This window comes from Pleurodeles waltl, chromosome 2_2 (assembly GCF_031143425.1).
Source record: "Pleurodeles waltl isolate 20211129_DDA chromosome 2_2, aPleWal1.hap1.20221129, whole genome shotgun sequence".
NCBI lineage: Eukaryota > Metazoa > Chordata > Amphibia > Caudata > Salamandridae > Pleurodeles > Pleurodeles waltl.
The window spans coordinates 511,726,978-511,745,181 of NC_090439.1; the positions used below are offsets into that span (position 1 = coordinate 511,726,978).

At 39.7% G+C, this 18,204-nt stretch overlaps 1 protein-coding gene across 2 annotated transcripts in view; it reads left to right on the plus strand.

Annotated features, from left to right (window-relative positions):
- The window catches only part of LAMA3 (laminin subunit alpha 3), a 933,952-nt gene that overhangs the window by 763,248 nt on the left and 152,500 nt on the right, over window positions 1–18,204 (plus strand). For both annotated transcript variants that reach the window (XM_069220025.1, XM_069220026.1), the window contains 2 exons: window positions 12,201–12,284; window positions 17,598–17,828. In XM_069220025.1, the coding sequence (XP_069076126.1) occupies window positions 12,201–12,284; window positions 17,598–17,828 (315 nt within the window). The remainder of the gene's footprint in view (window positions 1–12,200; window positions 12,285–17,597; window positions 17,829–18,204) is intronic.

Here is an 18,204-nt window from a genome sequence, read left to right on the forward strand (position 1 = left end):
CCTAATACCTCCCAATGTCTCACCTCCATGGGCACCTGCCTAGGTGCCCAAGAATCATCTGAAAGCTGGCAAATATGACATACTACATTTGAATGGAGCCTCCTTCACTACAGACTACTACGATGTTCATGGGACTGGCTATGCTGCAACTGTCAAAGTCTCCAATGTTGAAGAAAAGTATTTGAGTGGCAAAAGAGAAAATTAATGTAAACTTCAATGACATATCCTTGGCGAAGCACCTTGCTAGGGTTTAGAGATTTGCCCAGATGGAGAGGTTGTTTTTCTAGAACTCCTAGGCCTAACAATGATTGATAGGGAATATAGCCACACAGAAGATGGTGATTCAGAGGCTGAGAATTTCCTTCCCCGTGATAACACTGATGCTGACTTGTATCCGGATTTACATAATGCAAGGGGCGTAGACACTTCAGCAGGAAGGGACAAAACCTCTCCCTGCTCCCTTCCTTTAGAGGACATATCCTCATTTACAAAGGTGGTATAAAGGGCAGTTGAAGGCTTGGAAATTACCATGACCCCCTGACGAAGCAAAATCAAACATTTTGAAATTCTCCACTTAGGAGTGCAGCCTTTTAATCCATTCAACAAATCTTTCCTCTGTCCTGTCATGAATGCATGGGAGAACCCTCTCTCAGACCCAGCAGCCCACAGGTAGATAGCCAGACCCCAGAGGCCTCTTCTTGTTGACCCACACTTTTTGCCCTCTCATTCTTTCCCAGAAAGTCTGGCAGTTCAAGCTTCTTCTTCAAAACAAAACCTGAATGCCTTTCCTATTGCTCCTCTAAAAAGAGAATCGAAGAAATGTACCTCTTCAACTCACAAAGTCTTTGCTTCCAGTAGCCCCATCCCCCACACTGTAAATTTTACCTGTCTTCTAGGCCAATATGTTGATGCCCTGTGGGAACTGGCAAACCGTACATTAATCAGCTTATCTGCTCATGTGAAAAAGCCATTCACCAATTTAGTCAATGACAGTTTGGACAACTCTAAACTGATCTGAAGTGTAGTCTGGATTCTGCAGATACCATAGCTCAGTCGATGAACCCGGCTGTCATGCCTTGGCTTTAGTGGAGATGTCAAAGCCACACTTGTGGACATGCCCTTTGATGCTGAGCAGCCCTTTGGAGAAAAAGTTGACTTTGTGAGCGTGTCCAGCCTTATATTTCTTTTGATAATTTATTTATACGGTAACACATATAGAGTAACCATCAGTTACCCTTAGAGATCGACACAAATCTTTGGACTCAGATAGCAGTGAGATACCATCCTAACAGTCAACATCAATAAGATCAAATCAATAAACAACACATTTAGTTATGGCAGACGAATTTGTTTACAATCAATTTATATGAAACAGTCAAATTTAGATTGTGGGATCCTTAACTATTACTCTAATTCGATAAGCATGTTTGGACTTCATGCAAAAGAAAAAGGAAGACAAAAGTTAATTTGAAAAACATTTGACTATAGCACTAACCAAAAATAATGTTTGGGTTTTCTAAAGAGAGAAAGCATAACAATTTGCAAGAAAGACAAATGCACATTTGGTTATACCTTTCCTAAATGGATCAGCAAACAGCAATATCTTCATCAGTGGAGCATCTTGTGGTCTTCTTCATTGGGCAATGACATAATAGGGAACAGTTCAGTAATGTTTGGCCTTGATGCATCTGAAATAACAGAATCGGAGGCAAAGAGCTAAGAAACAGGAACAAATCATTTCACTAACAGAGTAAAAGAACAACTGAACTTACATCACCTAATTTTGTTATATTAAAGTCCTAGAAGGCAACAAACTAAAATGATATTGGTCAGTCTATGGGATGGTTTAGGTCAAGGCCAAATAAATTTACTCCACATTCTCAGAAGTATCTTTTCTTCATTTTCTGCATTCATGATGGCTCCTCTTTTCTCACTACAGTCACCAGTTTTCGTAGTAGAATACAATTGTTGCAGTTTATACACAAGCACTGAAGACTATTGTTCCTGGGTACACATTATCTCATCCTAGGAAGACAGACAAATGTTAATACATAAGAACATAACTTTTCCACAGTGAGCAAGCCACACAGGATGCTTAGGGAAACATTATTTGCAGCGTTAGCATTTTAAAACATTGCCTGTGGAAAAATACTAAAACGTGAGGCCTTTTTAAAACCAGTGCTTATACATGAATGATGAAACATTTCATAATATTTAAACTATTAATCCTTTTAGTACATTTAGTACATTTTAATATTCATTTTTCAGTACATTTCATCATGAATAAACAAAATACATTTTCATTAGACAGTTATTTTTCATAAAAATATATGTTGTTTATGATGTCCATACCATATCAGCTACACATTTTGATTTATTAATACATAATTCCAAATAACCTTCTATTATGTTATTCCACACTATATTTAAGTGACATAATTTTTATTAATAATGTTTGCACTCCAACAATTTCACCCTGGGATACCTCAAAAACAGCAGAGCTGTGGCTTGCTTGCTATGCCTAACCTCGTCATCAAGGTAATTCTACCAGCAGTATGTTAAGTTCATAGGCTATTCCAGAGCAACCCAGTCCCAGCAGAGGCAACCTTCTCAGCCAGTCCAGGAAACCCAACCACTGTACCACTCCTTTTAGGGCTGGTGTGCATCTTTGGGACTGTACCACTAATAATAGCAGATACCATGGCAAAGCATACCATACCCTGCCCTGCTGATACTGCGGCTTACAAATCTCTCTGACCCCTCCTACTGCAACTATCTTCAGATGGTGGAGAGTCTTCCATTTTTCCATCAATTGAGAGACAATCACAATGGATCACTGGGTTATCCGCGCTACGCTTCCTATTCACACCTCAAATGGCCCGCCATCCAATAGGATGTGCTTTCTGGCATGGCAAGGTTTTAGAGACTGAAGGAGTAAACACACACACACACATATATATATATATATATATATATATATATATATATATATATATATATATATATATCCAACACCAACAATTGACAAACAATTGATTTGTTTGCACTCCAGGAGAGTTTTATTGCTTCGATTCAAAAAGAGTGCAAGAAGACACCACCAACGCGTTTCAACCCTCACGGTCTTGATCACAGTTTGCAGATTGTGGTGTTGGAGATTGTGGAGGAATGGTCCTTTCCTCACGTTTGCACCCGTGAAATCTGCAGGCCACAAGGTGGACCTTTGGATGGTGTAATTAATTAATATATATATATATATAGTTTGCATGTTTTCAGAGCAAATGTACTAATGGCTACATATTTATGACAGTGCAAGTGTCAGTGTCAAATCCGAGTTTAATTCCCAGTACAGTAGAAAAATCTCCAGGAAAACACTATTTGCTGCCACATTGATTTCATGTATCTATTACATTACACACAGAAGCATCCTTCCTAAAAGTTGTAAGGCCTCTTCAATGTGATTGTACTTTACAGAACAAATATAGCCCTTTACATCCTGATTTTAGTTAAATACGTTTAGTTAAAACAAATACACGGAAACAACTGCCAAGGCATAAACAATATATGCAGATGAGCAGAGTATGATATGCTATTTATTACCAATGTTGAGGGAGGGAAGGGCCATTATAACGCACTTGAAGATTCACCTCTTGTGAATCATGGCCCCTCCCCACTCACAACAGTGGTAATAAATAGCATATTGTACTCTGTCCATCTCCTTACATAATATACTACAACTACGCAATGGTGACAGTGTACTTATGATTTTGTCGCACTTTCCATTGAAAAAGCATTTTTTTGGGCCTATGCGTTTTGATCCCCTAGACAGGCCTGAACCAAATATGTATGTTTACATTTTTCATCCTTTCATTTTCCCACTGCTTTCGATTCTGTTGATTTATACCAAGCCCCCTGCCTTATTTTTTCCTTCAAGAGTAAGGATTGCCTTCAGTTTACTTCCATAAAATTGATCAGCTCAATTTACGGCTTCAACAGTCCTGCTCAAGTCTGAGTGTACGATCTGAACTACCCCGAGGTCGAGTTCAGGTTGTAGGGGGCTTCCAGTCCCTTGTAGCCCTCCAATTCTTGGCAGTGGCAGCAAAATCTTCACATAGCACAGAGTATATGGTCTTGCTTCATTGGCCCACAAAATCTCCTCTACTGAGCCATGCTTCCCCTCTGTTGCCCTGCACACTCCCTGCATTGGTTATGTTCTGTTTGTCATTCACAAAGCCATGCCTTTTTCTCAATTCTGCTCACTTCTTCTTAATTGTGCACATCAAGGTCATTGATTCATAATTCTCCATAATTGTATCTTGTTTCTTCTTCCTTCTGCACTCTCTTTTAATGAGCTGCACCTCTTGTCTTTCATCCCCACCCCCACTCTGAGCCTTTCTCTGTTATATGGCTTCCATTAATCGCACTTGTATTTCCTTTATTGCCCAGTTCCTCTCCTTCATATCTGTGGCTGCCCGGATTTGTGGGGAGTTAGCTCTGCCACTTCTTCTGGCCTCTGACACGCCTCCTCAGCTGTGGCCCGCCCTTCAGTGCTGATCCCTTTTAAACCCTTGACCACGCCTTTTGCCGGTGAACATACATGCTGCTGTGCAGTTTGTCTGGAGTTAGTGTTTACATTCTGCTCAGGTTCATTGGCATCATCCGTATTGCCTCCCTTGGGCACAGGCACTGCCACAAGTGGCGCGACTTGATCACGTGCTGGCCTCTGGGGTAAATCAAGCGGATGCGTGGAATGTAAATGTGGGCGAGCCACTGGAACCTCGAGGCAGGCTCAAGCCTGAAGCCTGGTTCTGGCTCAGCGCGAGGTTCTTTTGGAACCTCTAGCCCATAACAAGCAGAGCTTTCATGTGGTTTCTGCCTTCCTCCCTTTGTTGAGGATGTGGCGTTAGGGTCGTGGCTGCAGGAGGATGTGGCGTTAGGGTCGTGGCTGCAGACTGTGGGACTGGGGAACCAGCTTCGAGTCTCAGCATCGGTCAACATCCTGAGATTCTGCTCAAATCACTGATTCTCCCCATGCCTATACAAAATGCATATGACCTTGTGTAATGCAACTAGTGCTTGTAAAGTTTCCAATATCTTTGGTCGGGTTTGTGCTATATTTTAAAAACTGCAGAAAAATGCACTTAGTGGTAATAACAAAACCTTAACATAAAGGGAAGGCAGTTAGCCAACCATTTACTGATTGATTTGTACCAAATGAAACCAGACAACCTGAATAAATCGTGGCTTCCCCGCTTCAATTGTGATCTTATGCAAAAATGTCATTTCACCAAAGCATTTTTTTCTTCAGTATCGCGGATGAAAGCACGTTCAAATATGCAAGTTTAGGCTACCAATTGTGTCAAGCTATCACTTTTAAATAAGTTCTCACTGTAGTGCTATAATGTGCCCTATTAATGTCAAAGCTTCCACGTGTTAAAGAAAGACACTTTTTTTAATTTCGAAGAGACTTCAATGTTTGTCCCATGTTTTACATAGCGAATATTTTCAGGGCTCGGCTCGTGTGTGGGCTCTAAGAGCTGAGCAGAGTCAGACCCTTGGCTTGGCTCTGGCTCTCCCTGTTAATTTGTTGGCTTGCCCACCTCTAGTGGAAAGTCATTGTGCATTATGTTAGAACTCAGCCGTCCTTGCACAGTGTGGCTGCCGAGACACATTCTTCCACACTCAATGGGCATAAGACACTTTGAGCAAGAGAGTATTGAATCCTTTATATATATATATATATATATATATATATATATATATATATATATATATATATATATATGTAAATAATTAGCCATATATCTATATATTTTTACAGTTGACAAGCCTATGTCTGCCCCTCGCACAGCTGGTGGCAACCGCTCTGCTCTTGTATCATGAATGTCAGTAAAATATTTCACAAAATGCCTTTTCAACTGATGTTAAAAGTCTTTTATGCTGGAGCGGTCCTGGGCAGGGAACGAGGCTCAACTTTTTGTTTTTTGGTATTTTAGAAATCTGTTTATACGGTAACATAAAAAAAGATGAAGAAAAAATGTACTTTGTTTTTTCGGCCCCATTGTGCAGCTAGCAGACGGTATTTCCGCGCCAGATCCACACTGCTTACTCTTAACAGTGTTTCAGGAATGTGCTTAATAAAACAGCATAATATCTGCTAAGAATACTTGTGCAAGTCTTTTCTTGCTCTCCTGTTAGGATTGGCAAACTTACTTTTATATGAAACATTTAATGTCAGGAAAGAATTTGTCCAGTTGTTGCAACCTGAGAACAGATGACACCTATTTCATATACATTACTATATCAAGGTACATTTTTCGAAAATCTTGTTGTATTACACATGATGAAAGGAATAGAAAAGTATATAAAAAGTATATCAAGTGACGGAAGTATATCAAGGTAGATGGTGTTGCCATGGTTACCGATAATATGGCACAACCTATCCCCTAGCACTTTCGAATATAACATTTCAATCACTCGTATTTGCCACTGAAACCTGTCAAATAACGTTATTTAATCACCGACCAACATGCCTCAAGAGGACCAGTTCATCACCAAAGTTCATGGAAATTCCACCAATGTTGTCAACGTTTACGTGTCGAGGAAGTGAGTAATCCTTATCCAGTGGCCGAGATGTACTCGTAGACAGAGGTGCCGCATGTGTGAGCTCATCACATTTCATGCCCCATACAACAATGCTATTTTACCAGATTGTGATACTGCTGTTCTCAGACTTGTTTGGGATGCCATGAAAGCAGAACTTCGGGATTCTGAACCAGTTGGCAATTTAATTGACTTTTACCCGAGAAAAAAAATGATAAATTCTATACCTAATAATTAAGAACTCATTCTGCCATTTTATAAAACTTACCGTGTTCATTCTTAAAATATGGAAGTAAATCACCTCAATGACAAAAAATGAAAATCATCAGTTTTGCGAGGTGGCGTGCAGCATTCCTCTAATCTACACATTTTTTGCACGATTAATCAAAATCATCGTAAATCATCGAAAACAGCAAAAAAAGAGAAAGAAAGAGAGACAAAATGCAAACATAATAGAGGACGGGAGTGAACAATAATTGGATAGCCCTATCAGATAAACTTAATTTGGATTAAAAGAACAGATTGGTATAAGCCACTGACAAGAATATGGTTGCTGGTGGGTGACTGATGCAAATATAAAAACCTCCTTATGATATAGCCTGACATTCACAAAGCACTCACAACACAATAAAGATCCAACTGAATAAAGGGACTCACAACCGCCCAGATAAATGTTATTAATGTGCAGGTGCTATTGCAATCAAACTTTGCATATGTTGGCAGCCACAGTGCAAACAGAATCCAAGTGCAAATCGTAGTCGACTAAGAATTTGCTAGTGGCCTGTTACGACTAAAACTCTAATAAACATGCAAAGGCTGCGGAGGAAAATAGCCGAAAAGATCATGCCCTTGTAAGGAACTGTAAGGGAGTAAGACAGAACATCAAAACCAAATACAAGGCAATACATTTAATACTGGTATTGATAGACTCGTACTGATGTGTGTGCAAAGGACGGAGTACGAAATAGGAGGAGGATTCATGGCGCTACAGGGGCACTAAACAATTGCTTCAAAGTCATATTAGGTGTAAAAATGTATCCTCGAAAACACTTAAAGTGCGAGTGCTTTTCATAGCAGCGTCTGTTGATACGATCAGTAATTTCAGGTGCCCAAGTAAAAGTTGGCAGAAGACATGGCCAAATTTAAAATAGGTCTATTCACTGAGGTCCATTAAAATACTACCTAAACGTTGATTTAGTCAGATCAGTACCTAGCAAGCCACTACCTGCGTGAGGCTGCAAAGTTCAACATTATTGAAGCAGACTTCATTAATTTTATAAATCTTGAAGCTAGCTGACACGACTCCCCCTTCAGAGAGTCATCATCTGCAACTTTGCAAGAACTCATGTTCAGTTGTCTAAAATAGGTAGAAGCCAATAATGCCTTAGGCGGGAAAGAAATGGACATAGGCAAAGGACATGAATGAAAGTCTCCATCATCGATTGCCATCCCCTGTATTAAACATTCTGATACCAAGTTAATCGGCCATACTTATTACACTTTTAACAGGATCAAGCCAAGGCACAGCCGAAGTAGTTGTATCTTGGCAGGGAGTTTAGATGGACGCCCTAGATATGTTGGCAGGTTAGTAGCTGGGTCAGATCCACAGTTAGATGTGCCTGCACTTTAATATGAATAACTTGGGCACCATCATAAATTGACAATAGCTTAGCTCAAATCTACACATTTTGAAAATAAATCAGTCAGTTCATATGGCTATTTCTGGGTGTATGACAGACCACTCAAACATGACATGTTAGCACAACAGGTCCCAATTGGTCTTCTGCAACAGGTTACACTACATAGTCTTAAAATAAGTCATTTTGTTAGTTGTACCTTAGTACCAATCAATCAGTCAATCAATTAATTATTTGTTAAGCGCTCTACTCGCCCGGTAGGGTCTCAAGGCGCTGGGAGTCAGTTGAACCCTGGTACTAAGGTTCAACTAGAAGGTGAGTATAATTGAATGTGACTGGGATGAGGTCATAACCAATAATACATACAGTAATACATACTTAGTACCACAGGTTACTTAGGTCTTTCCAAGAGGAACATTATTGGGGTTTGGTCCACACACTTAAACCCTTATTGTACATATTTAGAATAAACAACAGCAACTCTACCTCAAGCAGATGTTCAAGGCACATACAGCATTTATTAAAAACATTTCATGAATTTAAAATATACTGCAATTTATGGGCATCTTTAAAGTTCTCAGTCCTTAGGTCGGCGGTTATCTCTCTTTTTTCCTAGCCCTAAAGCGACCAAAGGAGACTTACATCGAGCAGTGACGCCATCACAGTTTTAGTGATGAATGTGAGAAATCAGAGGAGCATAGAAGGCTGGCCAAGTGCAAAAAATCTAAACTGGCTTTAGTACTCTGTCAGACATGTTGGCAAATGAGTCTTCAACCGTGAATCGGGCAGGGCAAATGTGGAAACTCTACTCAGGTATTCTATCAGACAGGTTGGTAAAGTAGCCTGCAACATTAGACAGGAAGTCTTCAATTGCCCTGAACGAAGGCAGTGAGGCCAGACGTTTACCTGTCACTGAAAAGAGCACGTGAGTTTTTAAAATACACGTGTGCAGGAAAAAAGGATACCTTAAAATGACCGATGACTGTAAAGACAGCTAAATGTTAAAAATGAGTAAAAAAAATATGAGGTGCTGTGGGGGGTCATGAAAGCATGGGGTGTAGAGCAATTCAGTCTGAAGCTAGAGCGTAACATGACTGTGGGACACCGAGTGGATGGCTGGGGCTTTCCTTGTCTCTCCACGTGCCCTAATACTGGTTGCGACAGTGGCTAATGCTCTAGACTAGAGATGCATAAAGACGTCCGTGAAATGCCAGGTGTTAACACCTTTATTCAAACTCCCAGAGAGCCTTCTCATAGTACAAGCAAATTGAGTCTGCACGGGTGAGAGAACCAGATTTAAGAACTATATGAAGACTACATAAGGCTTACCTTTGGCAAAAACCTTTCAGGCTTACTTGTCCCGGCTCCCGCATGAAGAGCCATTGAAACATACTGCACGTCAGAGGTTGTCTCAGAACATACACAAGGACCTCTGTGGTGGGCTAGTTCGATGCTCTCTGATGCACAGTGGCGTTGGCTTGGAAAGTCTATCACTGATCACAAAGAAGGACTGCTCAATTTCTGTAATCTGGACACTTTTAGGTCTCTTTTTCTCTTCCCTGTAGTACTTCAGACAGATCCTACAATGAGGCGCAGCCAGAATTCAATGACAATGTAATTGCTAAGTGGGATTCAGCTATAGTCAGAGGATACAAATCATGGCCTCTGCCTTATGCTGAGGAGCAAAATTTATAGTCCATCTTATTTTGGAAACTTTACTAGCCATTACTTTGTTAAAATCCACAACAGTCGGTTAGAAGCTCCATCCTACTGGGTCAGTATTCATAAAACAAAATGTGAAACCTGTTGCCTGATACAACATTAGGCAGGATGGTTAACTTGAGAATGCAGGAAACACCAGCAAGGTCACATAATTGAAGTTCCTGGGTTTCAGAATATATTCTTTTCTTCACATAAATGAAACGGATTGGTAATAAAGCCAATTCTCACCTTGACTTGCTCAGGGCACAAAATGGATTATTCTTGAAGAGGATTGTTGAACAATATTTTACGTCTCACAGGCCTTGGTTAATTTTAGAAAGGAAGGTCTTCTGGTTCTCTATGACCATTTGCCTCTGCGCCTGTCCCTTTATGGCAGTACCACGTGATTCAGCCCTTCTGATACTACAAACTAAAGCATAATCTAAAGACTAAATAAGATTTTCCATTGGGTGGCACCATTTATGTGGCTTATGCAAATTCAATTTGGGATTTACAAAGTCATGCAAAGACAAAATTTCCGTAGCTTTGTAAAAAAAAAAAAAAGTAACTCAAGGCAGGGTGTAGCGCTGCCTTGTGTTACCTTCTGTCGGGGAGGCATTACATGGGTGTAGCATGGGCATTTCCATACTCATGTCTGAATTATGTATGAATATTTAATACTCATGTATATTGAAGCCAACCACTAGTGCGAAAGTCAGTAGACACAGATCTGTGCCAAAATGGTGTGCCTCCCGAGGCTGGCGTAATTCTGCAGCACACATAAAAAGAGGAAGAAGCCTCTAAAAATATTTTTTGTGCAGCAAGGTATACCTTCCTGCACAAAAACTGTTGTAACCACAACAGAAGGACCAGTGCATTGTGGAGAAAGTGTGCCTGGGCTGATGGTAGGCAGTCACAAGGGCGCCAGTGCTAGAGGAGAGATCTTTGTAAATATGGCGCAGTTCTGCTCTTTCTCTTTCATGCAACACAGAACAGCAACTTTCCGTGCTGCCCTGCATTACGTGAAATCTTAGTAAACATGCCCCTAAGGGTGACGCACCATCACTGTCACTATCAAGAGATATAGCGCACTTCTTTCTGAATCCAAACTGATGTCTCAACAGCATGACTTAATTTAAAAGTTCCTAATCTAACCCTGGCACATTTTCTCGAACAAAAAAAGAAAATTCTTCAGGTGTCAATATGGGACCTGTAGGTCCAGTTCTTCTTTCCGAAATATATCTTTGTTTCATGGAATCACATGAGTTTAGCACAGCGAACTGTTGGACAAATTAAGGTAATGTCAAATTATGACACTCATATTAACAGAATATCATTGCAGTACTTCTATAGTACATATTTCTATCTATATTGCACTTAAAATTGCAGTTTTGACATTTTCAGTGCTGTAAATAATAGATGTTGTCTATAACCAATTTAATGTATCGACCTCGGAGGAACAAACTGCTGAGATGGTCCTCCGGGTTTTGAACTTTTGACCTGCAGAAAACACATACATCTTGGTAATGATGGCTCTATGGTAACCTCAACCAGAAGAAAAGCTTTGGATGTACCGCTCTTTTCATACAGCTATCAGATGCCATTTATCTAGTACTTGCTGTAGAAATATATTCAATTAATACATTAAATAATTGAAACCGTACTCGTCCTTATTGTTTATTGGTGTCATTGTTGAATAATCTTTACCTTTGCTGGTCTCTTTGAATTACTTTGTACTTGATGTACTAATAAAGAGAGAGCGAAGGCCGCATGAACCACAGCCACGATAGTCTCCCACCAGTATTGGGGGACATATATTATGATATGATGCTCCAAACATCCAGTTGGGAAGTTACCCAATTACCTGATCACTCCACTTTTTCTCCAACTTTCCTATCCTGTCCTCTTTCTCTTTCTCTTTCAGTCATCTCCAGTTGTTCCCCCCTCCCACCAGAATGCAGGAGGAAACATAGGCACCTTGTTTTAGGTCCTTCAGCCCACGGACCTGCTCCGAGGAAGCTTTCTTAACTATTGAAGTCGAATTTCTGTAGCCTTAGTGAACTGCAGACATTTTCTACTGCTGTCATGTGACGTCACAGGAGAGTGGCTTTCTCCAGCCACTGCTGGGCTGTGGTCTGGGACAAAAGTCCAACAATGCCTTACAGTGTGCTGCTTTGAATTATTATATTCTGTTTTTCATTTGTGAACTGACCTAAAACACATGACTAAATTAGATCTAATGCACTGGTTACTCCCTAACAGGGCCAGCAAATGACTATAGTTTATGTGGATGTGATCAACCCATTGCCTGACCGACTGCATCAAGGGCGTGTCCAACTGGTAGAGGTAAGAGTACTACAAATCCATTGGTATCTTCCAAATAGCCTACTATCCGATTAACATTCTGTACATGCAAAATTTTGCTTGTGTAGTAAAGTCAAAATCATTATGTTTACATTAATCACTATTTATAATATGAAAACAACAGAATCCATCTAAAATGTTATATAAAGTTTGTTGACCCAACCCATACTATTTCAAACATCCTCTCTTCTCTTATCTAAATACCACACCCTCTTCCCTGAAAATTGCACAATTTGTGCTAGGCCCTCCTAAAGTGAAAATAAAGACACAGTAAATCATAGTGCATGCAATTTGAAAATGCTTTCTCCAGTTAGTTAAATTCTAGTGAGATTATAAACTAGGTAGAGGGATGCATATATCAATGAAGGTTCCAAGATCATCTCAAATCAAATATGATCTTAAAAACTTTAATTTCTACTTATATTATTACGGACAAGACAGTGCAGCAAATCGCTTTGCTGTTGACCCATCAATTAAATATTCTTGGGATGATTTTAAGTCATTTGCCAAATTCCCTTTTGTTGTTTTGTTATTTAAATGTGTAATTTACGCTAATAATATTTTAAAGAGTACTGTCTTAAACTATGGATTTTATTTTATTGACAAATTAATTTTATTACTGCATCAACTTCATTTGAGAATACAAATAAACACTAAGGTTTAAAGCAATAATTTCCCTATCCAAATCACGTTGTATTCCCACTTTGATGTGTTTGTCTCCCATAACCTTTTAAAAATCTAAAACATTTAGGGATGTTCCAAGATATTATATGTTATCTGATGCAATTAAGAGCTACTGGCTACTGAATTTGAACATGGAGAAGTTTAGAACTTAAAGATGTTGCCAAACTCTGTGTATTTTCAATCAGAGGAAATACTTCAAACTGGTTGGTCGAGTAATTCTCTACTGCCTTCAATTATTTGTTTCTTAAGAGAGAAGTTCTGTCACTTCACAGCAGTGCTGCTGTACAACTATATCACACTGACACTGAGCGGAGCTCCTGTTTTTTAACTGGACTGTGTACAAACCTTCTAGCAGTGGTTTCCTTTGTTAGGTCTAGCGTTGGGCAAAGCTTTTGATTTTACTAAAACTATATATAATATACTTACTTAAAGAAGCTTTCAGCTAGCACTCTTCATACACTGGTATGCTGTTGTGTTATTCACATTTTTGTCTGCACGCCACACCATACAGCATGGTGCAATCAGTAACTTCAATCAGCTACTGGCTAACATTACTGTGTTGGCATTCTGCTCTTTCACAACGAGCACATCCACACACAAAGTAGTTCCTATATATATATATATATAATGGCAAGAGCCTGCCAGCACCTCAAATCATGAACAAAACAAGCACCAACAAAGTCAAAAAGCTGGCAGCCAATGCCTGTCCTCTTGGCTTTCCATATTGGCAAGGTCCATCACAAAACAAATACAAGCATTAACAAAGCCAAAAAGCTGGCACCCAAGACTGGTCTTTGAATGTGCCATCTAAGAGGTAAATTATCGTAAGTGTACCCCACATGGGAAAAGTGAAGCAATTTGAGGCATTTGACGTATATATATTTTAAAAAATAAAATGTTTTTCCAGGTTAAGTCCTCACTCAGCAGAGCATTTAGAGCTAAAACTTTATTGTTTAAACATTTTATTTAGAATTCAAGCGTAACTATATAGGCATATTGTTTTGGAATGCTGGTTTACCTTTCTTATTAATGATATCAAGAAACCTCAACGTATCCCTTCCGAACACATTGGCAATGGAGCAATCATCAATGTGCCCACCTCCCTATCGTTAAACTGTGCATTTCTACTCAGCAGGTAAGTAACAATCTGAGCCCAGTTATCGACAGGCTGTGATGTGGGATTCACTTCATTTCGATATTCATCTTTGGGGATCTGGACACTTAGTCAGGTCAAGTAACTACTTCTAGAGAGAGCATTCCCCCCCCCCCCCCTCACTCAGGATATTGTTTTTCTAATCTTTGGCAACATAAGTGCTAGGGTTAGAAGGCCTGTATGCCAAGGCAGTTTCTAGCTAGATACATAAATTCAGCTCCCTCCACACCAAACCTTCTGCACTGCGGAAGTGTTCGGGTACACCTTTTGTAGACTTTTGATAGAATGGTACACTTGATGTAAGTATTTAAAGTATAACAGTTTATATTGATAACTAAGACAAGTTTAGTCTTATCGCACAGAAAAATAACACTGATCATTCTGTCTGAATATCACTTTTCAGCATTATATTATTGCACTCAGAGTGTTTCAGACTGATGTAAGCGCGCCTATCATCTTTGGTCTTAGCAAGTTTTTATACACTATGGGACATCGAAGGACACAGCTAGGGTTTCTATTTTAGCAGTTTGGCATAGGGAATTTTATTGAATTGTAAAATCATTAGAAAGATACCTAATTGTTTTTTTGTATATATAATGACTTTTTATGTATTTTACTCTATGTTTAGGGATGAGTTTTATGGAATGTATCCCCAAAATAAACATATTATTGATTGAGTCAGTTACTAAAATCATTTGGGGTAGGTCTCAACGCCCTATATGAATGCTTCAATTTCTTACATTGATTTTCAGCGGTCGGATTCAATGCTTGTGTTTTTGCAGTGCCAGTCAGTAATTTGTGCTATACCAAAAATCCCTCTGACTCACATATAACTACACAGTGGCAACAGTGTGTGTGTGTGTGTGTGTGTGTGTGTGTGTGTGTGTGTTTATATATTTATAAAAATTAATATATAAAAATCATGTGCACACACAGACACACACACGTGCTTTAAACATGTTTGCAAAGGTGCGAGGTAAAGGTACTCCTGCTGTGGGTACTGCTGATGTTGTGGCCATGATGCAATGACTCATTATGTAATTACATGCAAAGAAATGAGTCACAACCACTGCTACGCACAATGGACACAGCCTTAGTATATGCCTAGATGGAATTGGATGTGAACCCTGCACTCTTTCCCTATGGTCTGCTCGACATCTCCATAAGAAAGCTGGTCATCCGCTTCAGACAGCCCTGAATGCTGTCGGACATAAACCTATCTGTCAGAAAGACAGTGAGTTAAGTATACTTCACACAAGAGGCCACTGCATTGGTCCTTTTCTATGCTGAGCAGCCTCTGGTTGCAGGTCCTCTGCCCCATTATCGCTTAAGTTGTATCATTGATGACGTTACAGGTAAGATGATTTATGATGTCATTTTTGATGCAGTCTGTGATATCATCTGTGAGATTCCGAGCAGTGCAAAGCAAGGTGGGATTCGTAAATAGCTTAGGGCCTGATTTAGAGTTTGGCAGACAGGATTAGTCTGTCAAAAACATGGCGGATATTCTGTCTGCTGTATTCCAATTCCATTATATCCTATGGAACTTGGAATTCAGAGAATGGAGTATTTGTTACGTTTATGATGGAGTAACCCGTCCGCCAAACTCTAAATCAGGCCCTTAATCGACATATTTGTAGTTTTGTTTGCCTTTTCCATACACACAACATTACCACCACTCCAATTTTGTTTGGTCATTTCATCTGACAGCTTACAATACAACCTTGCAAGTAAAAAATAACAAAGCAAAGGAAAAAGAAATCGGGCGGATCAGGAAAGAAAGTGTTAAATTAATGCAAAAACATGGATAAAAAAATGCAGAAGAGCAACAAAAACTAAGAAAACCATACAAAAAAGACAAAGAAGCAGAGTTACTCAACAGTAACAACAATAAGAAAGGGAAATGGAGTTAATGAACATAGGGTAATACAAGATAAAGCCAATAAGAACAAGCATTTGTAATGCAAGGGGTCTCGCGTTTGCTCGCGTTAGAACTATTAGCGTTGTAAACTCCTAACCAGACTTTTCTTGCCACATAAACTAATAATGAAAAGTAAAACAGTTTCACATATGCGATTCGATGGTCGCCATGAGTGTGAAGGAAACACAAGTTCACTCACAGTGAAACTTACCGGCAAAAGTGCAATTATCCATGTTACCAGCAAAAGTGCAATTATCCGTGTAACTAGCAAAAGTGCAATTAGCTATGTAACAGGGTCGATGTTGTGCAAAGCGCTCGACTTCTGCCCAGCAAGATCATGCTGCACAGGAAATGAAAAGATTAAGTAGTCCCGAAACCAGCTGAAAACACAGAGCCTCATACATTTTCAGTAGCTTACCCCTGCGCTTGAGGAGGGCTAAACACCAGAAAAGGTATGCATGCCTTTCACAAATGGAATGAATCGATTTTTAAAAGGCAAGCCCACAAACTAATGAAAGTGACAAGCGTGACATGGGCGTGGTTAGCAGCCCACAGAGAGATTACAACATGGTCCAGAGTGCTTGTGTCACACGCTCGACCCTAAAAACATAATAAGATAAAGAAATGTAATGATTCAGAAAACATATGACAAATGTAAAGAAAACAGACAGAAAGAAAAGATCACAAGAAAATAAATCAAATAGGATAAGGATTAGCAATAAGAATTGAAAGACAGAATGTGTAAAACGTGTGGTGAATGCGATAAAGACCAATGGTAAAATTGGAAAATAAAGAAAACAAGATAAAGAGCAAAAACAAAACGTGTACACCCACATAAATGCATAAATAAAAAGCTACGGGAACAGGGGACATTGAAGAAAGCTAGAAAGAAGGAACAGAGCGCGAAATAAATGGAAGATAACATTTTAAAAAGAGAAACTAAGAAAAATAAATTGAACAGTGAGGGGAAGAGAAAGATCTACGTACAGGCAAACGAATAAAGTATAACGGGACACAACATAATAAATGACGATAAAGACAAAAGTAAAGAAACTCGAAAAAGAAGCCAGTGGAGTAATCGCCTTAAGTATTCATTGCAAGAAAGCGTGATGCAGTAGCACTGAAGGGATGGGCTGATGATGCAAGTTTGATCAAAGACTGTTCCAAATCTGTTCATACATGCAGGCTTAGATTACACAGAATCGTTTCCTTCCACCTAACAGCTGAGCAGTCAGCTTTGAAATAGTTGTGTGGCACATGAGCACATTTAAAAAAGGTTCGAGGGATTGTGATTCCCCTCTAAATCGATCCTGGAACATTTTTCACTAACAAGTGCTTCATGTGCAGACGATTATAAAAAAAAATCGGAACAGGTTTAACAAATGGGGCGCAGAAGAAAAAGTGTATCTTGAAATCTGTGAGACAGATATTCACGCACACCCTTGATTGTTTATAGTTTTGTATTTCAAAAATGAGAAAACTAGAATCATGGCAAGTGATGGTCAGCAGGATGTGACGCAACCACTTCATGTTTTAGGGTAACTTCAGACACGCCAGCAGCAATACCCCGGTGTCCAGGGAGGAGATGATGATGGTGCTGTCCAGGCTCGACGCTCTACACATCCGAGCTCTCTACTTCACAGAGACCCAGAGACTGAGCCTCGCCGAGGTCGGGCTCGAGGAAGCCACCAGTTCCGGTCGCGGAAGTACTGCATTCGATGTGGAGATATGCTCCTGCCCCCCGGAGTATCAGGGTGACTCATGCCAGGTATGATTCAGCTGTGTGTTAATGCTCCTCTGAGTGTTGCTAAGTGATATAGGTAGCTCTCTTCCTAGGTGCATTCCTTTATCCTGTAACTGACCTTCAAGCTTTAATGCTGCTTCAGGTTGGTGGTTGAGAGCTCAGTGGTGCTCTGGCTGTTCTTGCTTCCCAGCACATGAGTTAACTCTTAAGGCCCCATGGGAGTGCAAGCATTGCAGGGTAGGGTGGAAAAAAATCAGAATTTATGAATTTTGACTATCCTCAAATTATTGAACATGATAAAACAAGGCATTCGGTTCTTATTGATGAACCTCAATTGCATTGGTATAACAAACATTTGCAATGCAATGGGTCTCGCGTTTGCTTGAGTTAAAGCTATTAG